Raw genomic sequence first — 27,499 nt, 5'->3', positions numbered from 1 at the left:
GATTAAACACAATAAAAAGTAAAAGTGTACCTAAACCAAAATAGACAGAATTGCAGTCACATGTATTTTAACGGCTCAGCTCTAAAATTCTCAGTAGAGTTAATAAAGTTATTCTTGCACAAATATGTTAGCACTTTAAAGGCCAAGCTGACCGCTTTTCACATTTATTACCAACTAATTTGCTTTACCATTTCATTAATTACCATCAGCTTCTTGAAGTGGAATTCAAGCTTTTATTAATTTTCTTTACAAAGTTCTTGAAGTCATCAGTTAGTTCTTGAGGACTGCCTGCTGACACTACCAGAAAAGAACTCGCTGTGCCATCACTGGACTGGGTTGAAGATTGTAGATACAATTTTATGTAATGTGTTCTGCTTTAGGGTGATACACCAAGTTTCACCAGCTTTACAGGGGCAAATATACCCAGGGGTAAACAACAATAAAAACATCTGACTGAGGTCACAACCCTTCATTCTGTGCAAAAAATGTGTCAAGCAAAATAAGTAGAATGCAGCAGAAACTTGTAGTGTTGAATTGCACATATTGGAACATTGTGAATACTAATGTATGCTACTTGTCTAGTTTACTCCACTGGTAGTCTATTCATTTGTGCAGCACCCCTAGCTATTCATTGCTAGCAGCACATTTGAACTAATAAAAATGTCCTATGTAACTTCAGCATATGAATGTGCTTTAATGTCTGAAGTTCATTTACATTCTAATGCAGGTTTTATTACATTAACTAAAAAATGAATGTCATTTAAGGATTTACGAAATGTATTTATTTATTGTAAAATTCCTCTGCATTCATTGAAAAACACTGTGAAGATCCTAGATCTTGACCCCTGTGTTATACCTGCTAAAGTACACTGGGGACAATGCAACTGCAAGTTACATCATCAGTTGTTGTCCAATCGCCATAAAGGATCACTGTTACCCAGAAGTCTGCCATGGAGTGATAGATTCCTGGTCCCGGCAGGGTGTCTACAAAAAGGTAACTTTAGTGCCATAATTTGGAAGTATTATGGCAAAAGCTCAACCACACCAAATTCAAATAAACTTATCTATCCTTGCTCCATCACAGATGCTGCCATATTCACCTCTTCCAGGTTTAGGATCTTAGGCCATCTTGATTGGCTGGGCTAGAACAATATAATGTGCATGCATGCTGAGTTGATTTCCTCCTGGCAGCTCTGGGTATGCCAGGAAATCTGGTTTCGTGTACTAAGCCGAGCATGTTCAGCTTAGTGTACAATTCAGAAGAATTGCAAGCAGGCATGTAAGGATGTTTTATGCAATGTTCTTTCTGCAATAAATAATATGCCTGCTTGCAATTGTTTTCTACTTAGTTCCACTTTAAGTATGAGAGTTACTTTGGCATTATAAGGAATCCTACTGCTGTGCATGTAGAAATTTAATCTGTGTAACATCTAGACCAAGCACAAGAAATGCACAAAAAAAGTCTTTCTTTTTGGTTGGCATCAGTAGCTCTTTTACATTTTTGTATAATAGCATTATAATCCTTAACATGAATAAAACAACATAAACATACATTCCAGTATAAGGTACATTATTGTGTTCAATTAAATTAATTCCATACATAATCTTTTTTATCATTTCAAAAATGTGTTACGGAATGTGTCAAAAATAATGTGACATCCAGTAAAAACACAGAATTACCTGTTACTTTCTGAAGCATATCACCATACTTGTTTTAATGAATATACAGTATAAAAGACTGCATTTCAAACAATGCATAACTTCACCATTAAAAAAAATTGGATCAATAAGGTTTAGATGCATATTGCTATAAATATCCTAAAAAGGCACTCTTTCACAAGGGAAAAAAAAACAAAAGTTGTTTAAATCATCATAAACATAGGAAGAAATGTAACTCAAATACAAATTTTAGTATAAGTGACTTTCCCTGTTAAATTACAGGAACACAACTATACACAGAAATGTGAATAGTTTATTAGCAGGAGATTACTCCTGTTGTCAAATCTATCTTCAAAACCGTACTAAGATACTGGGATGTAACTGTGCAGCTGAGCCCTGAAAACCAAAATACAATGAAAATGTATTATGTTTAATAAAAAATGGGGAATAGTTTAATCTTCTGTCTGGTTTTATTTTTGTCTTCATTTTGGGGATAGGAAGTGATGGATAATCCAGCCAACAGGAAGAAATGGAAAATCTCCCTAACATACAAATAATGCATGTTACTTGAAGTGTAAGTGCTGGAACTTCTGAGATTGTTTTTTATCGATCTCTAAGCTATGCAGTTGTCCTGGGGACACGACACCCACTTTTTGGAAAGGAGAAAGCCCCGCTAATTGGGTTACAAACATGAAATTTAACCTGAGAGAAAGGTTACTCTTCCAATTCTATTAAAAGCTGAAATAAAAAAATGACCAGAGTCAAATAAAAAAATGTTACCGTCCATCTGTTTTCATTGCAAATCCACGAGGATCAGTATAATACCCAAGATGCAGAGGTCAGCAAAGACAGCCTGCCCGTTCTCTTAATACATTTCTTTAAAAAATACTACCTTTAAGTCAATTACCAACTGTAGTATGGTCTGGCACTGTCAGAGTTAAATGTTCATTTTTGCCTAGGGTACCAGCACCTTATTCTTCACTCCTCCAGCTCCCTGCACACTTGTTTCCCAAAGTTTCGTGTTGTGGGCCCTCACTACTGGTCATGCATGCAACTGCTGAATGGAGCACATTGAACAGAAAAAAAAATGTTTGCGTGACCAATCACATGTACTAAATTCAAATAAATTCCTGCATTGGTTGGAGAGTCACACAAGTTTGGTAACTGACCTTGAGATAATCTTTAAAGTGTAGAAATTCGTATTAGCTTTTGGCAACAGTCTTTTTGAAAGGCAAATACTCCACAGCCTCCATCAGCTGATTAACAAGCAGTGACATCACTGTGACGTGAAACACCTTAAATAAAAGGAGTATAAACTGTCCCACATTTAGCACATGATTTAAAACTCGCCAGGTGTTTTTTCTCTCAATCTCAATGGTTCTAATTCACACTGGTGCTTTACTGCAAAAAAGCAGGCACTTTTACTATGACAACAGACATTAAGGGCATCAATGCCAGAAAATGCACGTAACGTGTGTTTCCAGAGCATTCTTTGCACATGATAACCAGCTCTGCATCTAGCACCTTGTGTTAGAACAGCCTTTTTCATGCCCCATAACACATGACTACAAAAAGACAGCACGCCATGAGCTCATTGTACTTGTTCATTGGAGTGCAATTTTAATGTGATATGCATTACTGCAATGCACATTTCTTCTGGAGATCTAAACATACGTTTGTCACAGCTCACAACCAGTAAGGCTTAGTCTCCACTGGCAGCAAACAGGACAGTTTTCAGTTGTTTAGTTCGCCCCTGAAATTTCCAATAAATGCCTTTTACAACCAAAATTATTTTATTTATTATGATAGTATGAATAGAAGCAGCAGCATAATAACAAGTTTAAAAAAGTGCAAAGAAAACCTCAGAGCTGCTTAGCGTTAAAAAAATAAAAGTGGTTTTGCTGTAGAAAAGTATTAACTTTATGACAGGGGTGTTGATATGCTTTATGAAAATGCTTCTTGCCGTGCAAAAAAAAAAAAAAAGAAAGAAACATGTTCAATAACTATTAAAACTTTTTGCAGACAGAGACCCTAAGAGGTCCTAGTTTTATATTGTATGGTTTACGAACACAAAAAAAATAAATATTTTTTATACATTTTCTAATAAAGTGGTAAGAGATACAAAATGAATTAGAGACCTGTGATGTATTGTTCGGGCACGGTTCTGTTTAGGTTACCCCCAGCTATTAAGACTGTGGAGAGGTATGATTTATACCAAGGGGCCAACTACAAAAATTTGAGAAAAAAAGTGATTGACTTGCCCGTGCTGATTTTATGAATTCTTTTATTCTTTGTGAAATTTAAAAAAGGAATTTGACCATGTTTTGTGGCCAATAACTTTTTCTGTTATGTGTTAGTTCGAGGGTCCACTCTCCATTTCAAGATCTCCATTCTTTGAACTCAGCAAGTCACATCGATGAAACAAAGGCTTCTCTATAGATATATATGTAGTATTACCACTCAATGCATTATCTAGAGTAGATAATGCTCAAAATGGAATCTTTAGTGGTATATCTATTAGCTTTCCACCTTGACCCCCCTGAGCTGGAGAAAAGCAACTTGTAAACTAGAGAAAAAATATGCTACAGAACATTGTAAATTCATGTCACTCATCAACACTACTTTTGACTTTCCAATGTGCATAAAAATTTCTGCATTTCAAGGTACAGTGATGCCACCAGTTTCATGCATATTTCTTGACTAAACAGAACATCAGCCTGCAAAATGACTTTTTACAAACTACTATTTTTAACCTTCATCAATTTTGCTTGGGCTACCAACTTTGACCCATTCTCCACATTGTCCAGCTTCTTTATAATAAAATACATACAAAGCACAGAGGAAGAAAAGCTAACCATGAGTGCAGAATGCAAAACAGTTTATGTGCTTCCACTCCAAAATGTCAATATAGCAAATAAAAAAAAAAACAAAACTCTTTACATTGCATAACATATACAAAAGCAACTATATTGTTTCCATGTATAAATATTTTGAAATTTGGTACATCTAGACTTTATAATTAAAATATTGGAGCATATAATATCTAAAAACCATATGCAAATTGAGATTGTGCTTAAAGAAGTCTTGCCATGAACGGAGATATAATTAAAGAATACTTGCACTCTCGTGCAGCCCCTTTTGCAGTCATTGGACCGATCTGCAAAAACTGGTCAAACAATTCAGTTCTTGGGACGCAGGAGATTCCTTATTGTAATGTAAAGCCCTACTTCCAAGCTCTCCCTTTAGTGGAGTGGTGTAGCAACAGCAGCAAAGTGGAAAGCAAATTAAAAAAAGACATAAAAGCCTCTTCAAATAAACTACAAAATCCCATTATTTTTGAGCTGTCTGTGGCACTGTTGCAGCAATGGCATACACACTAAAGGAATTTATCTTCTCTAAAGAGTTTAGAATATTTTATTGCAATCTCGTTTATATGGTCAGTAGCCCCTGTCTCATTCAACAGATAAGTGTCTTGGTGTGAGGAAGGTTGGCAAATATAACTACAACTCTTTTCTGTTAGGGTACATGTATTTGCACCGCAGAGGTCATGGAACAAAAAATAAATGATCCATATACTCTGCAACAACAGTTCATATTTTTAAATCGACACAAACATTTTAATCCATCTCCATTTATGACAGGTCCTCTTTTCCAATCTGACCAGTAACTATTTAAAGATCCCTTAGATAGATGCTCTTACATGAGCAGCAATGTACACAAAGGTTTCAGATCTTCATGGAAACCTAAAATTAATCCCCAGAGGAGCTGCTGGAAGCCAGGTGTGCTGCCTGCACAGTGGAGTCACACTGCTCTAAGAATAGAACAACCTGTACTCATATTGTTGCTCAGTTACTAGAAAATCTCTTTCTGAGCCTCCGTTGATTAAAATAACAGGATTGGCACCATCCACAGCAGGAAACAAGTGAATCTTTGTGTGGAAATAAAAGAAAGCAAGAAGCAGTCTTGGCAAAGCAGAATAGGCCCGTGTGGCACTGATGAGATTAATGTGGACTTCTACAAAAGTGCTTGAACCAATGCCATTCTCACACAGACACAGCTAGGACAGAAATTTACCAGGAAATTATTTATGTGCAAGAATCAAAAGATGGGCTTTGTTTATTCATCTCTAAGGTGCAAGCCCCTTTACGTCCTCTGATTGTACAGCAAACTTTCACGGGTTGGCCAAATAGCAGCAAAGACGGCACTTTCTTGTCTTAGTGTTATCTGTGCATGTAAACATCCTGCATTAGTGGGTTAAAGGCTCTAGTACTGCACTGGATGGCAAATGGACACAAGAAGCTGGGCACAACCTGTCCCGTAGTTTTACAGGTATGCTAGATGTCTGCATCTGGGTCTGCCACCTCAGCAACTTCAATCTCTGGCAGAGGCTCTCCGTGTGCGGACTCATTCCAGCAGTTCTCATGATTGTCTCTATAAGAACTGGAAAGAAAGCACAATGAGAAATAACAAGAGTTAGTTGCTGCCAAAGTACACACAGACCATCGACTTTCATCAATACATTTAATTAACATAATAAATATAATTTCACCTATGTAAAATTCAATCCTTAACTTCAGTCTTGCAGAGATGAATAGCCTATACTTCTGCACCGAAATTTCTTATTTAGGTCTCATTGCATACGGTCTGATTCGATAATGTGCATGAGCAGACAGAGCCCACATTATTTCCTGGCTAATGAAGATCTAGCACAGTGTTTCTCAACCAGGGTTCTGTGGAACCCTAGGTTTCCTCCAGGAGGTTGCTAGGGGTTCCTTGAGCAACAAACAATTTGTGCCGCTAAGGTCAGTTTTATTGACACCAATGATATTTTTGGCTATCTGTAATGATGACATTTTTCCCACTGACCTCCAAGCTATTGCACTTCGAGCTATGGATATAATATTTAGAGGAGGGGTTCCATAAAGACCTGAAAGTTATTTCAAGGGTAAGGGTCCCAAATTAAATACTGGTTAACAAAGGCTGATCTAGCATAAAATGGCCCCTGCCTTCTTACCTAGAGGGTCCCTGGCTTGCCTCATTTAATCACTGGATTTCAGTTCTTTCAATCAGGGTGGCTTAGCTTAAAATGTGAGCATTTCCTATGGTAGTCTGCTCTGATGTATTAAGAAAGCTACGTATGGCACCCTTCTAGTTCCTCCCAATAGGCACAATCTGCCTTAATTGGACAGTAAAACACAAAAATAAAGTAATGATGTCCCTGGGTCTAATATAAAGTAAGTAAATGCAACCATTCATATTTTTAAACATCAAACTTTTTAATGCTTATAGGGGGGGAATGGAGAAACCAAAGGAGGCAAAATATAAGCAGATTATACTTCAATTTTAAACTATTTTGTAATGTAAAGCAGAGTAGTCCTCAAAGGTGAGAATCCACACATTATAAGTAATTCCTTAACAGCAAAAAATGTAATAAGATTTACATTTATATGGAAATTGTGGCCAGTACGAGGTCCTCAAAGACTGGGGTTGGCCAACCCTGATATAAAGGATAGTTGTACTTTTAAAACATTACTTTTATCCAAGGACCAAGCAGGTTCACCCACTACAAGCTGCCTGCAGAAAATTACCTTAATAATAGGATAGATTTAGGTAATCACACCAGCTGAATTTAAAAGTACATTGAATATTTTTTAATACATACAATAACAGTTATATATGTGTGTGTATGTGTATATATATATATATATATATATATATATATATATACACACACACACACACACACATGTATACATGTGTGTATATATACACACTCACACTTTTACATTTAATTCTACATCCAAATATAAATTGAATTAAGCTTGCAAAGATATGAAACTTCTCGTTCTTGCTACCATGGCAACATTATTCCCTAAAACTCCAACACATTGCTTATGGGATTAACTCCCTGGTTTTCACTGAAGTCTTGCAGAGTTCCCTTTGCAAAAGAAATCTCATCTTTGGTAATTCACTTTTAAAGTTCTTACACTAACCAACAGAAAGAAAGTCAAGCAAGCCTTACATTCATTAGTTATTCTACCTAATAGAAGCAAGTAAAAATTTGCATTAAAATTTCCTAAAAATCCTTGAAAACTCTTCTCCTCTTAAATCTTAACTTCACACACAAAAGACGTGGCATGAGCTTAAAAATGTTGGCTTCCAGTCCATATCTCCTGGATTCTTCCAGGGCTCCCTAACACAGCCTTACTGCCCTGCAGGGATAATAGACATGGAGCCAAGGGACCCTGTGGTGTTCTTCCTTTGGCCAATTTCCACCATGCAGGAGACTGAGGAGAGTAGAAAAGCTCAACCTTCATCTTCATTCAGCTGCTTAAATTCGCTATTCCAGCCAAGCACCAGAGGAAAGAAAAGGCTCTGCTACTTTGCTAGTGAAGATAAGCAGACTGCCAAAAACTGGCAAACTAGGAGTGTTAATTCCAAATATGTCAGAATAATAAGGATGTGCTGCAGGTTCCACATCATCTTGTAGAAGTGCCCCCCATAAGAATGAAGGGACAAAAGACAAAGGGATCCTCAAGTGGCCCTTGCACCGATTAATGTAATCTTATAAAACAATATAACCCAAGTGTACTACTGGCTCTTTTCCAACATGAGTGTGGTTGCCCTAAAGATTAAGAGGCTGACATAATTAAAAATGACTGGTATAGGTGTCTTGAAAGATATAGTGCATAAAGGCCAGCTAATTGTTTTACAGTTGTGCATTAAACAATCCTGCATGTTTGGTGCAGTTCCCAGACGAATGGGCATTATAAGTATGACTAGTAGCACATGTAAAAACACCTAAAAACTGTACAATATGGTAAAAGGAGAGCTGTAAATGTGGCCTCAAAGAGACATAGTTACCTTTCCCATGCCAAGGGTATTACTTAACCCCTTTCAGCTCTTTATTCTTCTCAAACTGGAGTGGTCATAAAATCACTACCCGGGTCATACGCCATAAGATTGGCTAAATAAAAGAGCAGGTAATCCTGGTGAATGAAGGCCCCCTTGTCTATGCATGTTTAATGTACAGCGTTACGTAATATGTTGGTGCTATATGAATCCTGTTTATAATTATAATAATAATAACAACAATAGGATGACACATGCCTAATTGTACATATTGTTTACCAAAAAGGTAAAGCCCCTGCCATCGCCTATACTCCTTGGCTGTTTTGCTCCTCCTGCTATATCATCTAGCACAATGGTCCCCAACCTTTTGGACGTCATGGACCACTAAATATATGGACTCTGGACCATGCATGCGCAGGAAGCAGTATGCCACTCAAAGGGGAAAAAACTTGACGCCATGATGCCAGAACCCACTCAGACCTGCGATGGGAGAGTGGGTGGGTTGTGTCCAGAGAAGGTTGTGTCCCTCGCCTATGGCTGCTGGGCCCCCCCAAGCGGGGTCCTTCTCCTTGCCCCGCTGGGGGGTGCACCGGCCGGAGTCGCAGATCAGTCCACAGATTGGGGAACGCTGATCTAGGAGACATCTCAACCTGACCTCTAAACTAAATTCCAAAAGATATCAAGATTTTCTTAGAAAAAATCATTAATTAAAATGTTTTGAAATAAACAACTATCATATTATGGTCTAATGAGATCCTAATTATCGAAAAGTCACATTTAAATTTCAAACTATGTCTGGATTTATTCTAAAAAAATGCTAGTGTTTTTTTTTTAATTGTTTTATTTTTACAAGAACTAATATCAATACCATTTACAAGAACTAATATCAAAAATAGGGTTACAGTTTAAGCCTTAAAAGTCTCATGTCCGCTCTAAACAAATAATGCTAGTTTGGCTACAAGGCACACTTACAAGGTTGGTCACATGCACCTGAAAACCGGTATTGTAATGTATTCCTGGAGGCTAGAGAAAAGCAAGGAACAGTGAGGAAATGCATGGAGTATGTAAATGGTGTCTTGAAAGAAACCCATTCCAGGGATGTTGTCACCTTGACCGTCATGAGTAATGAATGGGTGCTCTACTTATAAAAGAGGAAATTTGAAATTCCCTTAAACATTCCCTGTTTGATTCCGTTTTATAAATAGAGCCCTACGGTTCTCAATTAAATATTGGCATTTCTTATATCACTTTAGAGTCCATCCTTAACACTGCTCGCTTTCACAAGACAGACATGGAAAGATCCTACAATCTGTAAAAATAATTGTCCAGCAAGTTACCCTTCAGTTATATCTCTAATGGCACAAGTAACCGGGAGCTGTACTTTGGTATCCATTAAAGCAAAAATAATAAATGCAAGTACCTTTTTCTGGCTGGCAAAATGGGTTTTAGTCATAAACTTCAAGAGAACTTCATCAGAAGTATAATAAGGCAAAGTAAGTCACATTTATACACATTCAGCACAGAGTAGATTAAATTTTTCATATAATAAAAGATTTGCTTTAATGACTGGAAGGACAATTGAGTCATTACAAGTATCATGCATTGTATAAAAAATACTTAATAATGGTTTTGTAGCAAAGATTAGCTTAAAGGACAACTTCAATTTAAAATACATGCCCGACCCCTGTCACTGTAGCCTGCACACTATTTACTATTCCAGCTCCTGAGTCCTTTACTGCAAGGCCTTGAACAGAAAAACATTCATTCCCATGGATGGTGCATACTTATGATGGCCCCAAGGCATCCAACAAAGAACAGACTATCTATAGGAATGAGCACTGCACACACTTGGCGCAGGACACAACTTTAATGCATTTGTTGGAAAGGTTGTGCACCTCTGGGAAGGAGCTCCCAGTAAAAAAACTCAGGTGAAGGTTACACTGAATAAAGTGGGGATATATTTATGTACAACCTCATAAACGATTGGTTTTCCATAAAATTAAATAATCCTAATAATGTATGATAATGTATAGAAAACTTTTTTCCATGTATAGTCTGTAATTCTCTCTGCATATAGATGTCGCCATATTGTCCCATTAAATATGAAGGTTGTTCTTGCTTTGCAGCACTACATGTGCACCTGGAATTCTAAAAATACCAGATTTTATCCAGGATCTAGACTTCCCCCAATGGCCCAAGTAACCACTGACCATAAGACCTTTGCCTTGGGTTCAAAATCATAAATAGGAGGCAGAAATGTTCTCAATCCCAGGCTTTTAGTAGTGCTAATCAAACATGGAACAATCTGACTGTTCAATCCTCCACAGCTATATCAAAACTATAATGTAAACTATCAAAGTAATTCATACCTAAACTATACCCAAAATAGAAAAGTCTTGTGCTATATAGAGCTACATTTTAGAAATTTATTTTTGTGGAAATCAACATATAATGGCCCTAAAATGGGCCTACTTGCCAACCCTGGGTAATAGTAAATAGGAAACCCTTCTTTATTGTGTTTTTCCTCTTACTACATAGTTGTACTGTGGAACCATATTGTAACATCCACAGAACTGTACTGATGACTTCTCACTCTCTTCGAGAATGCCAGTTGTCTGGCTGTCCCGTTGATCCAAAAGCTTCAACCCTTTCTGGCACTGACCCAGAACATGTAGAGAAAACCAGAACATAAAGGAATTATGACTTCCCACTGTCTGCCAACAGCAGCAGACTTCATTTGTCTATGTAATCCCGCTTCATGGCAGCACTGGAGTATGGGCTTTACTTCTGCACTGTGTACTTGTGATCTTCTCTGATAGCTAATGTTTTGGTGATATGTTTTGGATTCTTGCCTATTTACAAAGCCTTGTCTTGGCAATGCTGATCCTGGCCTCCTGGCACCAGTTACTGTGCCATTTTAAATGTCAGCACTCCGATCCTTCTGCCTGTATTTTGTTCACACATAAAACAAATAGAGAATTGTAGTGCTTTAGCAATCTCTGTTGAAGTTAATTCCACAGTGAAACTTGACAATGATCTTCCCTGCTGCTCCATATTTTAATTTTGGGCAGCTTTTAGACTCCAGATCATTCTGCTTCATTATCACCAGCAGAAAGTACAAAACTGTAAAACTTACCCATTGTCTGTAGAGGCAGCTTGATCGGCTTCAATAGCAGAGGACTCCACCTCACCACTGCATTCGCTCTCCTCTCTGGAAGGTCTGCGTGCCTTATTGCGTCCCATACTTAATTCCCTACAGAGATTTAGATTTGATTTTTTTTACTAAGAATGGTACTGCTGAAATCCAGCCAAAGAGCTAAATACAGAGATTTTATGCATATATACAAGCTGCAATATTTGCCAAAGATTTGTTTTCCACTGCACCCAGTCCATAGATTTGCAAAGAAAAAACAGGATAATAACAGCACTTTCCTTGACATAAAAATGTAAAGGTGCCACCTTATTTTCTGATTGATTCATTGGTCTATAAAAGATTAGCAACAGGTTGATGAGCTCATCTGATCATTTTGTTGTTCTCCTATCAGAATGTTCCTTGTCAGCACTTTTGAAGCTTTAAGTGATGCTCCTTAGTCTGTAGTGCTGTGCAGGAGTAAAACCAACTGAAGGGGATGGAGACTGAAGAAATGTTATTGGAGTCTTCTGGAGATCAGGGTTAGCACAGCCCTTTTACAAGGAAAAGATCCTACACCTAGAACTAGTCTGAGGGCCACACAAGAAGTATCAAAGAGTCGCAGTATGGGAAGCTGGGGTTGTGCAATCATGTATCACAATAAATAAACAGCAGTGCAGTCGTTGTAATTTTCTTTGCATGCTGGGTGAGTGGGGTTGGAATAGGCCTAAGGCTGGTGTGATCAATTGTGTGTGCTCAAGGAGTGCAGTCGTAAGTCCTATACATACAGTATAAAAAACTGCAGAAGGAACTTGACATTCATTGACTCGGACTGAGTACAGGTTCACTGCAATAATAAACAGCTTCTGCTCATATGCAAGTAAAAAGTCAAATATTATGACAGAATTAGGTTTCAGCAAACTACCAAAGGCTTTTAATTCCTAAACATTTGCAGTACATCTGTTCCTGAACACAAGTGTGGCTAACAGTAACAAAATTTGCTTCCATTCAGGGCCACATTCAGACCCACAATAAAGCAATTGCTACATCAGGTGTATGACCATCTGGTGACCTACAGAGACTGCAAACACCATTACTGTCACTGCAGAGATTTACGTGGAAAACAGCCAACATAAAAAAAATGAAACAATTACTTCCAGAATCTGAAAGAACTCCAATAACTTATAAGTAAAGAGCCCACAGAGCTGGAAAACGGTGGCCAGGAAATGTTTTCAGACTGTGAGGTTTAATGGAAAATACTTACTGAATTTGGCTTTGCAGGGTCTGTATATGCAGCTGTTTCTCATCTAAGAGCTTCTTCATGGCTTCCAGCTCTTTCTGCTTCTCGGCAAGATCCCTTTGAAGTCTGTAATTCGTTTCTTCTAACGTCTCGCAGAAAGCCTAAGCACACAGCAACATACAGTCAAATTTGGAAGGGAGGTAAAGAAAAGAAGGACTCGGTTTAGTCATCCTGTAGCTTTTAACTACTCTAGAACTACAGATCCCAGCATGTCTCGTCATCTCATACGAGTCCACTGCTGCCTAAGGCTAGAAATAATAAACAAAACAACATGAGAATTCATTATAAATTTATTAATACTCACCCTGCTCTCTTCTAGACTATCAAAGGGACCAGGAGGATCATCTAAACAGAGAAACAGCCTCACTGCAGCGCTGAAAGAAAGACAAATCTCTTTACTATAGTCAATTACAGAATATGCACAACTAAAATTATGGGCAAATAAAACAACATGGAAAATATATATTTTGAATGTTTCAGATAGAACAAAAGTTTTAATCTTTTTTTTTGATGTCCGAGTTTATTTTTCCCAATATTTTGGAAACATTTTAAGATAGGCATGCAAAGTTCACTAACCCAATTACATTTTTAGTTTAATATTAGTAGAATAGGATCTGTAAATAATGATCATAAATACATTTACAGCACTGGAGAAGCAATAGAATGACTTCTCATAGAAACAATAATTTGTTCACGAAACAAAGGGAACGTCAATAAAAAAGGAGAAGCTATTTTTACTTTGAATACCCAATTCCTTGAAAAAATCCTGTGCAAAGTCAACGCTGACCATACTTTATCAGTAAAGCAACCCAAGTGATCCTTTTTTCCCCGATATGGGCTTTTTTAAGCAAAGTCTAAATTTAGAGAATTCCCACCTGCTCTCACTAATGCACAACTGCAAGCCCCTTCTCTATGGCCATCACTCCAAACTATTGGACTAAATATAAACCACAACAGTTGAAGCAATATATTACGGAGGGGATTTCTATAGCTGGCTCCCTGGATACAGACAGTGCAGGCTCGGCTGTCAAGATATCCCAAAGTTAGCAAATAAGGAAGAGAATGTACGGGATGTGTTCTCCATCCATGAGGATACTGTACAAGCATTGTTCAGGGAGAGTGACGTGTGGGTTATTCCCCCAGAACCATATTTTATGCAGTCTGCTACGCAAACTGCCAAAATCTAGCTATAGTGTTCCTTGTTATGGGAGAGATGCTAGCCCACGTAGTCACAACAGTCTAAAAAGCAGAAAGAGCAATTATTCATGAGCTTCCCTGCTGTAAAGACCTATTATACTACAAGAGCCACTGTGTGACACTTCCCAGCGCAGACATTTCCAACTGACCTCTTTCCACCCTCTTGGGGGACAAGCCATCACTGCTAATTTTTTGTGTGGGCATGGCTGTTGTGAGCAAAATGTAAATTAGGATGCTATCAGGTTTATTTTCGTGGTTACATATATTTTTTCAGTTCTCCCTTAAAATCGAAGAAAGAATAAAATATATTCACATAGTGTTACTTGCTTTTGTAAATAATATTTATGTTTGCTCATTTTACTGCCGTTTATTATACAGAAACAACTCAGTGAATGAATGTAATAAAAAATTAGATGTTGCACAGTTTAAACATAACAAATTGCTATAATATAATAAAAAGTGGGAAATGTGGGCATTTATAACCCCAGCAATCACATTTGTGTTTTGGCTTATGAATTGGCCAAAATAGAGTCAAGAATATGTGAAGGATTTTTAATACACAAACATATTCAAAGACTATCAATGATGTGCTAAAGAAAACCATCCATATTTAAAAGATATAATAAATTTACTTGTTGTCCATCCACTTCTATTCAGCGCCTAACTGGCATTGTGGAAAACTCTTTTGATCACTTATTTAAATGCAGGAGATTTATCCCCAAACCTACCACTGCAGATTCCCTGCAGGCACTTTCATGCCCAGAAACCCAATGCATCAGATTTCAGAGTCAGGGTTCTATGATATGTTCTGGTTTACTAAAGGATTTTAGGATGTTCACTTTCCAGGGTGAATTATTCATTTTCAAGGGATAAGTCCCTTAGCTTAGTGAATGTGATGAAAATTCACACTTGTAAAGAGTACCCAATCATGTGCAAGGAAGTCTAAAAAAAAACATACACAAAAAAAGATTTTTCCTACCACATGATTGAAATCAGCAGAGCTTCATCTCAATTACCCTTTTATACTCATTTACCCCTAGGGGATAAAAGAAAGCAAATTACAATAAACAGACAGGGTTTTTTGGCAAAGAAATTATATTACACATACATTTTTCAAAAAACTGTGTCAATATACACTTCGTATTGCAATTCTGTATTTGGTACTACCTCACTGCTGGTCTTTTTCCACTGACGTGATGACAGGAGCATGGCAAAGGTTGTTTGCCATGCTCCTGTCATCACATCAGTTGAAAAAGACCACGTTGTGGTCTCCACTTCTCTGTATTGCACACCAAAGGGTCCTCTCTTTAGGAGACAACATTGAAAGAGTCTCCTCCACTTCAGAGGCACCTCATATCTCCTTTAAAAACCTTGGCTTTAAGAGCATTTTCATCTCATTTGAAGAAACACTGTAATCACAAGTATAAACATTGAGCAACATTAAGCGTAGCACCACCCCTGAGGATGGCCGAGGCGGGCGAAACGCAACGGGTAACAAAGCTGCGTAAATTTAAAAAAAAACCCACTGCACCTCATGTATACTCTGCATACACTGCTTGGTTGAATGCTCATCTTGTGCTGAAAAAAAGGACTCTCTCACTAACTAGATGATCTCTGTCTAGTCAATTAGGTACAACACCTCCAGGAGTGAGGTAGTACCAAATATATATCTGTTTACTGCAATTTGCTTTCTTTTATGATATTCCAGGGTTAGCAAACCTCCCTTTCAAAGGGAAAATATACTTAATACCTGCAATCTTACTGCCCACCTCTGCCCCAGATACATTCCTTTCTTGTTACCCTAAGGGGATAACTTGTTTTAGGAACAGCCTATATTCATTTATATAGCCCAGTATGTTATAATTTATATACAATTGAGAAAGAATTAGGACCTAAAAATACTTTATGATTTTAATGTTCTGGATCCTAAAGTTCGGTTTTAAAATGATTACTAAAACACTGCACAGGGAACCTCTGAAGCTTTTCTGACTCTAGCATAATAAACAAATCATACAAGCTCTATTTCACACCAAGTAGGTTTCATTCAACAATGTTGAAGATGGCATGGTTGAGAAAATGCCAAGGGTTTTATTGTCTCATTTACAGGGAATAATAGTGATCTGTATAGAATTACTGTTGGCTTCCAAGCACAAAAGGAATCATACACCATTCTGCAATCATTATAATTGGTATTTTCATCAAGATTAAACCTGTTTGACAACAAACTTGAAACCAAGCAAACCAGAGAGGATGTAAAATATATAAACAGCTGATGGAGGATCAAAACTACTACTGGTAGTTCTTAGAGAAAACCCACTTAGGGCCCAATCCTACCACATCCTTTGGGGTCTGTTGAGTTGACACTCGCTACATTGATGTGCTCTGGGTGAAAATGAAACATGATTTTTGCTGTAGTGTAAATATGTATCAACATAACACACAACGTGTTAGAAAAATGCACATCAACTGATGTGTGTTTAATCCACAATAAATACAATGCTTATGGAGTGAAAAAAGTAGGGACATGGAAGAACTGCAGAATGCACAAATGAATACTGCAAGCCTAGTAAGTAAGCAAATCAGGTATAGGTCCATATCCAATATACTCAACTGTCCCTGATGTGTATATTCTTTCTAGAATGCCCTGGAGGTTATGCCAATACTGATTTTACCTAGGAAACTGGCTTCTGTTCACCGCTCAGGCAATATATCGCAGAATACTGATCAGGTAGGGCCAAAACACAAACTACCTAAAGATGTAAAAAATTAAGGCTTAGGGGCTTCCTGGGCACCCTAGAAAAAATGCTAAGACCATGCTAATTCTACACATGCTAAAATAAATCATCAAATCTATCATGGGTACGGCTGTTACTTGACATCATTCTTGAATTCAACCTGGTGGATTGATGAACAACTAAGCAAGGATGGTCAATGTTCTTTTCTTAAGGAGAAGATCAAAAAAAGATATTTTCCAGCAACAGAAATCTGATGTCTGTACAGGGCTTAAGAACTGGTCTCCCAGCCTAGCACAACTAGACAATAAAGCAGTTTTATCAGATATGTGTTCATTGCATACAACATGAAAAATACACTGTAATAAATTCCATGAAGATAAACTGTGAGTAATATATATGATTTCATGATCTTTTTTTGTTTATTAGAGGAACTGAAACAAAAAGAAGAGGAACTGGTTTTCAATCTGAAACCCCAAACTGGCCACAGTTTTTTTTTCCCTGACTCCCTCGTATACAAAGCAATATTTACAAGGCTAATTATCAGTTTCTCTAAACTGTAATTTGCATTGTTACAGGTGGTAGGAAACATAACTTTAAAAAAAGAAGCAGCTCAGCAACAGTCAGTAATCATAAGTCAGTGAAAGCAAATGCAAGAAGTAGAAAAAAAAAACCTGGTCGTACCAGTTTGCAATATCCTTGTGAGCCACCAAGTTTTGGAGAAATGCCTGTAGACCGAGCTGTCGATCCTCTAGAAAATCAAAGTCATAATTGTCTTTAAACCATCGTTTAGGTGGAAGAGCAAGCCGGAAACCAGGAAACATTTCTTTAAGCTGCAAGGCATTTAAAAACAAATGTAATTTTTTTTGTGTCAGAATAAAAACGATTGTAAATAATACGCAATGACTTAAATCTGTGAAAATTAGTCTTTAAGCAGGCATCTAAAATATTAATAAACACGGATTACCTGTTTGGGTAGATGCATTGAATTACAGCATTAGAGCAGTTTAGTATAGCCTAACCAAGGATTTCTCAACCAGGGTTCATCCAGAGGTTGTTAGGGGTTCCTTGAGCCATGTGCAGTTTGTGACTCTCTTTTTGGCTATAAGGGTGACATATTTTCCAATGGCCAGCAATGTAAGGATTGTAATGTAATGTGAGCTGGTGCTATAGTAAATATAGCAGGGGTTCTCTGATGACCTAAAAGTTATTTCAAGGGTTCCTCCAGGTTAAAATATTTTGTGTCTTTTTTGTAAGCCCCATACACGGATTGATTTTACCCATTTAATCAAGCAGTTCATATAATTGTAAAATCATGATGAAAATCAACAATAAATGAGTTCTTCTCTATTTCAGAATAAGACTGACTAAAAGTGTTTAATATTGAATGTAGAATTGAAGTTGATTCACATTCAAGTTAAGACCTTTGGTTAGTTTCATTAACTAAGAGACTGAAGCGTTAAAATATGGTGAACGATTTGCATATCCATTGATTACAATGAACTGATACTGAAGAAGTGACTGTGCAACAAGTCTGAGCAGTGTGTGATATGATTGAATGGATGGTTGACAGTTATATAAAGAATAAAAAAATCAACCAGGATTCATGTCTAGTTAGATTTAGACGTCAAAAGTTAAAGCCAGCTTATTGCATGCATTTTCAACCACTCAGGTGGTCAGCTGTTACCTACACTTCCTAGAGTAACAAAATCAAACAGAACATGTTGGTACTACTGGTTGTTTCACAAGAGATCATTGATCACCCACAAGCACTGTCTATTAGCTATATTGGTATTATTAAAAATAATAATAACAGTATTTATATAGCGCCAACATATTACGCAGCGCTGTACATTAAATAGGGGGTTGCAAATGACAGATAGATATAGACAGTGACACAGGAGGATGAGAAGACCCTGCTCAGAAGAGCTTACAATCATACTCAACTTTTCTCATATCTATAACATAGACACTAACATTCTGTAATACAATATATGAACTAGGTTGGCTATTTAGACCCCAGATAACAAAGTGTGTACAAGCCATTTTCACATTTCTAACCTGGTCAAAAGGTATTATCTGCACTATTCAAAGAGATATATTAAAATGTGAGGGTCTTGTGATTCGAGAATGATTGGTAATCACCAAGTCAGAGGAGCATTGTCGTTTTCAAAAGCATGTTTGCTTTCATACTATCCCAGTACACATTTGCACCTGGCTGAACCATCACATGCACATTGATCTACTAAAATAATTATTGAATTATCCCCAAGTAATGGAAATGGCTGGCAGAATTACAACTAAGCAATAGAAGGGTTAGGCAACATGTACTTTTTGTATAAGAAATCATCCCACATTACCTTTTAGAAGTATTTGACTATTGATTGTACAAGTAAGAGGCTGGTGTTAGGTGTGATGTATACAAAGATTTCAGGGATTACTGCGATATAACTACTCTCCAAAAGAAATGACCTGCAATTTGCATAGGTATGGCCATTAATGTTTCAAACTAACCACTTGGTACCCAAAGGTGAGATAAGGGGTATTAATTGAAGATTTGCCTACATATATTTAAAAGGAACTAGGTGTTAATAGTGAATATATTACTTGAATTGCAGAAAACAATATTGCTTTAATCTCTGGCTTTATTTATAAAATACCAGGGATTCAGCTGATGAGCAGCTATACACTGTAACCACCACACTACGTTCTTTTTTCACAGTTGTCTTTTTCCACGAAAGAATGTGACCCTAAGCATTGCAAAAAAATGCCTTGGCAAATATCAATTTTTTTGTTCCTTACCTTGTCATTAAGTCTTGAAAAATCGGTGTATCGTCTGAATACAACCCAACTCTCATCTGGGCTTCTTCTAACCAAAATCTTGTAAACCTGTCAAAAATCATAAACTATGTCAACTGGTTCAGCATTGGAGTATTAAAGGGAGAAAAAGCAAAACGTTAAAGGCTAATTCTGAGCTAGGTTACACCTTCCCCCCAGTCCTGCTTAAAATAAACATTTGGATAAAAATTGACACCTCCATTTGTAGTATGCTTTCAGTCTTTCATGTACAAATCTGATTATGGTAAGAAGCAAAAAGTTTCTCACGGCACCAACCATACTCATACTAGGGGTAGCATGGTGGCTCAGTGGTTAGCACTCTGGCCTTTGCAGCGCTAGGTTCCAGGTTTGAATCTCAGCCAGGATACTATGTGCAAGGAGTTTGCAGGTTCTCCCCATATTTTTGAGTGTCTCATCTGGGTTCATCGGTTTCCTCCCACATTCCAAAAACTTGCTGTTATGTTAATTGGCTTCCCCCAAATTGACCTTAGACTATATTAATGATATATAGACTGGACAGGACATATACAGGACATAAGAATGTGAGCACCTTTGAGGGACAGTTAGTGATATGACTAGGGACCTTGTGAAGTGAAGTGTAATTTGTTGGCGCTATAAAAATACTGGATAATAATGATATTGATTTATTTATAAGTAGACACATCACCGTTGATATACCAATTCTGTATAATACCACTGTACCCTCAAAGGTGAACTAGTTTGACCATGACTGGTACTCTTGTGCCTCATGCTATAATATATATCTGTTAATACCATTAGATGCAAAGTATCAGTTTATTTCCCAGACCTGAAGCAAATGGGTATGCCATTTGTTGAAACCACCCAGAAAAAGGTATAAATATACTGTGACAGGTAAAAGATTTTCTTGGATAGGTGACTCACAACTGAACAAAAGCTGCACTGTTCATCCAGAAGTGTTCTGCTTTTTATTAACTCAGCATTTACAATAGTTAGCTCAGAGCAAATAAACAGCTCTTTACAAACTGTTGGAAAATAGAAGAACCAACAATTGTATATCTATTCAGAATACTGAAACTGCAAACTAATCATGTGAAGCTGGAAGCAGAGCATCTGATATTGTGCAACCCCCATAAAACTGCATGCTTTATTGTAGGAGTTCCAAGCATCCAGTCATGTGAAATGCATACTTTTCCTTACATTATTGTAACCACCTCTGGCTACACCCATATAAATTCACCCAAAGAGATTACAGTAACTTTTAAGCAGATAGTCAAGTGGCAAGAATGGGCAACTCAGAAGAATTTTGTCCATTTCTACAATTTGGAATACAGGTCAAGCATGTAGAAGATGTCAGTTTTAGGCTGTACCTGTACACGTCTGATAATTGCTAATGCTCATCTTGGGCAAGAAACTGACATGGGTACATCGATGCCCTGACGTTGCACAATCCAAGAAAGGCCGATGGTGAACAACTTTTTTATAAGTCAAGGGAGGGGAGAACAGCGGGTGCTGCTTGCTTGTCCTCCCTCTGCCCCTCTCCAAGTCGTTTCTTCATCTGTCACTGGAAATGATCATGAAGGAATGTTTCCAGCAACAAGAATCGTACATGGGTAAGAAGCCTTATTATCATGGTCATAAATGAATAGGAACAAACTACTGCAGGAAGCAAACAGACGCCACAGGATGTTTATGTGAATACCAGTCTTGTAAGAAAAAGAGGTCACCAGATCTCTAAATTACATATTACAGGAGATTCTACCCATGAACCCAAGCACCTTGCATACTTTCTTTATTAAGGAATAACTCCTTTTCGGAGATGTCTGCCAGTAAATACGCTGAATCTTTAAAGATGTCCCTGGAAAGAATATCAATAAGGTAGAGAATATGTATCGTACATTTGCAAATTGCATAGTTTCAGCAGCTTAATGTATGATTTATTCCAAATAGAAGGCATCAGACTGAAGTCATTAAAAAGTCTCTAGAAGAGACAGAAAAACCAATAAACAAGTCAATGGATATAAACATCTGAATAAAAATGATCTTTAATTTAAACAAAACTAGAGTGCAAGTATATACAAAACCATAAACATTTATACTAAGGCTAGACTCCCTAATAGCCAGACATATGTATAGATCAAGCTTATGATTACACAGCCTCTAATCAATACGGAAACATTACTGAAGGGGAGATAGATATCTGATAAAGCTTAGACAATAAAAGCAAATGCTGCTAGCTGCTCCAGATCTGATGCTATTAGATTAGCTTTCTAATGACTGATACTCTTTGAAGATTACGGTTAGTCATAATATACTTTTAGAAAAGATCATGACCAACAATCTATAAATTAAAGCAATCTAGTGTGCAGGAAAAGCTCCGAGACTACAGATTTCAGGGTGTGTGCAAATTACAAAGTGTAAGAAGATAAAAGAAATTACCTATTAGCAATCCCAATGTTAATGTTTTGCAACCTTCACCCAACCCTCCGTTTGGGCCCGTTTCACCTATATGTCTGCAATTTTTAAAACACAGAGAATTTCCTATTGCATGGGTGTACATTGCATTAGGGAGGATTGTTCATTTTAATGGGCTGCCCTACGCACCACAATGCACACTAAATATTCAAGTATGTCCCACTTTTAAAAGCACAAATTTCATTATGCTGCAGTTTATTGGCAAGATAGATTTGGGTGCCATTGGGAATGAGCAGCAAACCATCTCACCAATGTGCCTCTTGTGCATTGACTTACCTAGAGTTACCCTGTGTTTCCACGTGGAAATGTGGGCAAGGGCCATGGAGCAGGAATTGCCAAATATTTGTCAGCATCAACTCCACAGCCCACAACACACTGAGCCATTCTATAGCACTAAAAATCACTTAGTTATCAAGCAGTACTAGGTTGTAGTTCCTATGTGTGAGAATTTAATGTCCACAAAGTTGCACAAGGCGCCAAACCCTTGCTATGTTGCTCTGGTTAAGCCACTGGCCTTTTGAAATTGATAAAACTCACCGTAAACTTTGCTCGTTCTTCCATTACTTCATATCCTAAAATGGTTGGGGTTGAAGGCCTCTCCTCCAGATCCACAGAATTTGCAATATGTTCATGTTCCACTGGCCGGGAACTGTACTCTACTGAGGAGTCAAACTTAGTTCTGATGAAAGGGCTACTGCATACAGATGAATTGCAGCTCACTTGATCGGGTGCACTCAGCTTCTTGCGCCCTCTGGGATTGGCATCTTCATGTGGCTCCTTTGACGAATTTGAACTGGTTGAGCTACTTCCAAGCGAGGAGCTTCTTTGGCTTCTAGTTGTAATGCTGCCTGTAGCGGAATTTCCTATTGGCACAGGCACAGGTACAAAAGGAGTTGCCATTCTTGTTGAACTTTTTAGCTGCTTGGCCGAGCCAAAGGACACCACCCATCTAACAAAGCATTCTGTCCACTAAAAATGCAGAATCTGGTAAAAAAAAAAAGGAAGGATTTTGAATGAATTGATAAAGTATGAAAACTCATTTTATTCCAGATTTTTATTAACAGTTCTATTTAGACACAAAACAATAAAAAATGTAAAGAGACCCCATCACCACCAATTAGAACTCAAAAATTGGGGCTTTAATATGGATCAAGTTGTATTGTCAGTCTAATTTTCTGTTTCACAGAGCATAATTGTTGGTTGTTACACTTCCTACAGGAACTGTGAATGGATCAAGGTAAACACTTAAACAGTCCACACAATAACTACCAATTATCCAACATCACATATATGATGCATTAGAGAGCAAGTCAACGCTAGAAGCCAACAAGTTGGTAACCAGAAAGAGGCTTGCAATGGTTCTTAATTAGGACCATTAGGACCATATTAATTAGGACCATGTGAAAGGCCACAAGAATGGGACTACATAGTGGTCAAGGGTTAGTCAGGTACCCCAGGAGATACTTTTGCACTCAGATACCTGACCTGGTGACCTTGACACTACCTTTAGAATTCCACAGGCCTAGTCCTCTCTGTGTACCTATACCTATGGGGACCTTTTTCTTAAAAGCGCATGGAGTTATTGTTAGCACTGTGGGCTTAAGTCAGGATGGCTCTGTATAAGTTTATCAATAAAAGCACATAAAAATTAAATTGGACCTCTTGTAAAGCTTATAATTTCTGGATATAATTATCTGGCCACTGTGGCTTACCGATCACCTAAACCATGCTGGAAGCTGTAAACAATAGACAAGCTAGGAGGTAGACAGAAGGTGGCAGGGGTTGGTGATTCTGCTAATGAAGAAGACACAACTATACCTACTAATGACTTCCTCACTCATAACCTCATCACACGCACGGATACAAGACTTCTTTAGAGCTGCTCCAACTCTCTGGAATGGTCTCCCTCGTCCTATTCAGCTTGCTCCTACTTTCTGCTCATTTAAAAGAGCACTCAAAACCCATTTTTTCAAACTTGCCTACCCGGCTTCTTCTGTAATTTGAAACCATCACTACTTCCCACACTACATATCTCCCATCCTTTTGTGTGTGAAATTCCCCCACCTACTAGATTGTAAGCTCTTCGGAGCAGGGTCCTCTCCTCCTGTATCACTGTCTGTATTAGTCTGTCATTTGCAATCCCTATTTAATGTGCTGCGTAATATGTTGGTGCTATATAAATCCTGTTTAATAATAATAATAGGCTGCGGACACACGTTAAATCATTGTCATGATCATTAAAATTTGTCAGAGGTCGCCTGACGTTGTTCATCAATCCATCCTGGGGTATCAATGAATGACCAATTGGTAACAACTTCTGTTCACTCATATGGAGGAGAGCACAGAGGAATACCACTCACTCGTCCTTCTCCAACACTCTCCAAAGAATAGAACAGTGCTCGATCTAGTAAGATTGTTTTAAGTGACAGAAATTCAATGTGTGTGAATAGACATAGACTGCCACTGGCCTGCCCCCATTTTAGAAGACTCCCTCCTGGCAGTGTCCAGATTTCTATATCCAGACATCTGGGAAAGAAGATCCAGTTTAGGTTTTTGATGCATTAAAATGTGCAGTTATGCTTTTACTTAACTGCAGACAAGTAGTTAAATCTAGTTTAATACAAAAATGGGTATTGCTTGTTCTGCGGACATATTATACCCTGAAACCTTAGAATGTGTATACATGGTAATTTTTTTATCATTGGAAACAATCCTTTATGATCGTCTCCAGTGACAGATGAAGGAACCAGTACTATATATATGGGTCCTCTCCCCGTGTCACTGTCTATTATTTGAAACCCCTATTTAATGTACAGTACTGCATAATATGTTGGCGCTATATAAATCCTAATATGATCCTAATTTATTAATAGCAATACGCACACAGCACCCATTCTGTTCTAGAGAGAGGGGAGAGGATGAGAGAGTGGCACCCGGCTGTGCTCTCCTCTTGACTACAGGTACAGCGATCATGGACCTGTTCTGTACATGTCGGCTTCACCTTTGGTGATTATTATCTGACCTGGGTACATAGCCTTACTGTTTAGGTCACTTCAGACAATCTGCATTGCCTGGTCTGGGACCTCTATTGTACAATCCAGACACTCCTGTTAATTAGACACAAAAGCAAAAGTAATTTAATGATAAAATAATCCTATTCTTCTCTCCTCCTGTCAGAATGTGTGTACTGCTGCAGAACACATGTGTTAACTAAGTAATTATTTATTAATGGTGTGCAAATGGACATGTGTGAATATATTTATATAGGGGAAAAAAACTAGAGATGGGTCAGTGGACTGAAACGTACCTAAAAGGTAATGGGGTAACATGGGTAAATGTACCAGGAAATGCACTGTGTTGATTCTGTGCATATGTAATGAACCTTTACTTTCTACCACAACTATTAATTTTAGTGTTTAATGCAGCATTTCTCAACCAGGGTTCCTGCAGAGGTTGCTAGGGGTTCCTTGAGCAATGAACAATTTCTGCCCCTGACCACTTTCTTTTTTGTCTGTAAATGTGACATTCTTCCCACTGGCCAGCAATGTAAAAGGGATTGTTATATATATAATATACTGTGGGCTGTGGAAAATGTAATCTAAGCAGTGGTTCCCTGAAGACCTAAAAGTTATCTCAAAGGTTCCCCCATGTTACAAAAAAGTTAGAAATGTCTGGTTTAGTGAGCTTCCAGTGAAAAGCTGCATTGCTCAGACTTTACTAAAGCCATGTACACATGTCCAACGGTTCTCGGCCGATATTGGGCGAGAATCTGGCGTTTGTACAGCGCCAGTCCTCTCTTATTCGAACGACCGTGCTGGGGGATCCACGGACGATGGATGACTATTGATCCTAATGCAAGGGAAGGGGGAGAGCGCGTAGCAAGGTGCCGCTCCGTCGTTCTCCCCCTCCCCTCTTTATAGAGCAGAACGGTGATGTATGTACAGCACTCGTTCATGCATCATGCAGTGCTAGTCGTTGGAAAGGACTAATATTGCACGTGTGCATGCGGCTTAAGGTTGAAAGGGAAACAATAATAATCGCTGGGTAAACAAATGACTTTTTGGCTGGTTAGTAAAGTCTACAGAGGGTGCACGCCGATTGGCTGGTGGTTGTTACAACTAGATTTTAGTTATCCAAGTTTGCATTGCGGTCTTTACAACCAGGACAAAAACAATACCCCTTAATAGTCCCGGTGTATTTACTCTTTCTGACTATATTATAAGAGCCGGGTGACATGTCATGTTGTATGCCAGCAAAAACACTGCTCCAGCTTCCCATGTTTAAGAATAAACAGAAAAACAAGCAATGTTTTTATTTTATTATTATGTATATGTAACAACTTCTAACACAAGATTAAACAAAGAAAAGATAACAGAATCTGATCAGACAAGTTAACCTTTACTTTTCCGGTAAATCTCAAGCAACATTCAAGGTATAAGCTCAGTGATAAATACAGCACCATTCTGAAAATCTATTTAGTGGTAGCAAGCTAGTTTCTATTTTCCAAAAACACTCCTCACACTTTCCCTTTCCACAATTCCTACCTACTGGCAACCAGTGGGCCACAGTCAGCATTTGTGTATATCTGCCTACAAGGTAGGCATGCATGCCTAGTACAGGCATTTAAAAGACAACTCTCCACCCCCACCCCTGGATAAAACTCCATGGGGGTAGATGTAAACAAATGAGTGAGAGCGCAGCCCTTCAGACTCTGTGGAGTAAAAGAAAGTCTGGGGGAGGAATGGGGGGCTAAATACATATATTGTTTTATTATAAGTACAGATGTCCTTTAGGCTGATCAAACATAAACACAACAACCTGATTGTACAATCTCCTTTAGATTTACTAAAAGGGTTTCTCTGAATGTTACAACTGCTCTTTACAAACTTTAGTCAAATTCCAAAAAAAAAAAACTAACTTTTGCCTTTCAAAGTGTTTCAAAAGTTCCCAGGCAAAGGGGTGAGAAACAATAGTACAACTATTTTTTTGCGATTTCAAGTCTGGTATAAGTTGTATGGCTGGCTTAAAGAAAAAATAATATATAATAAATGCAATAAATAAAAGTGAAGCTCCCACAGTTCTAAGTGATGAGATCTCACATATCACAGGCATGATGCAGCCCGAGCTATATTCTACAGTCCTGAACATATAACACATCACATGCACCCAGCATAGGAATATAGAAGCCACTGCTTGGAATAGCACAGGCAGCACAGTACCTCTTCTGCTTTTAGGTTCTTCCCTTCGTCACTGCACAAATAAAAAAACAAGCAGGTTCATCACACTTCCAGCTTCACCCTCAGTCACTCCACACTCCTTCCTCTGCAGCCAATCCTC

The 27,499-nt window shown here is 38.0% G+C and overlaps 1 protein-coding gene across 2 annotated transcripts; it reads right to left on the bottom strand.

The window, feature by feature from the left end:
- Nucleotides 1-759: 759 nt before the first annotated feature.
- On the bottom strand, nt 760-27,499 carry SNX16 (sorting nexin 16). 2 transcript variants are annotated; one of them, XM_072410995.1, is made up of 8 exons: nt 27,382-27,499; nt 22,700-23,146; nt 19,673-19,759; nt 17,555-17,703; nt 13,246-13,315; nt 12,906-13,042; nt 11,648-11,764; nt 760-6,099 (listed from the first exon to the last, which is right to left on the bottom strand). In XM_072410995.1, the coding sequence occupies exons 2-8, from the start codon at nt 23,060-23,062 to the stop codon at nt 5,994-5,996; spliced, it is 1,029 nt and encodes a 342-aa protein (XP_072267096.1). In that variant the 5' UTR covers nt 23,063-23,146; nt 27,382-27,499; the 3' UTR covers nt 760-5,993. The 2 variants fall into 2 exon arrangements, with proteins under 2 accessions (XP_072267096.1, XP_072267097.1); XM_072410996.1 differs by lacking the exon at nt 11,648-11,764.

Source organism: Pyxicephalus adspersus, chromosome 5 (genome assembly GCF_032062135.1).
Source record: "Pyxicephalus adspersus chromosome 5, UCB_Pads_2.0, whole genome shotgun sequence".
Taxonomy (NCBI): domain Eukaryota; kingdom Metazoa; phylum Chordata; class Amphibia; order Anura; family Pyxicephalidae; genus Pyxicephalus; species Pyxicephalus adspersus.
This window is presented reverse-complemented; position numbering and strand designations above follow the sequence as displayed.

What these genes read in the sequence shown, in the direction of transcription:
- SNX16 (XM_072410995.1), bottom strand. Translation starts at nt 23,062, where the DNA reads ATGGCAACTCCTTTTGTACCTGTGCCTGTGCCAATAGGAAATTCCGCT. An exon ending in AAGAACGAGCAAAGTTTACG is followed by an intron (nt 19,760 to 22,699) that starts GTGAGTTTTATC and finishes GATTTTTGACAG; the next exon opens with GTTTACAAGATTTTGGTTAG. An exon ending in TTTCAAGACTTAATGACAAG is followed by an intron (nt 17,704 to 19,672) that starts GTAAGGAACAAA and finishes AATGCCTTGCAG; the next exon opens with CTTAAAGAAATGTTTCCTGG.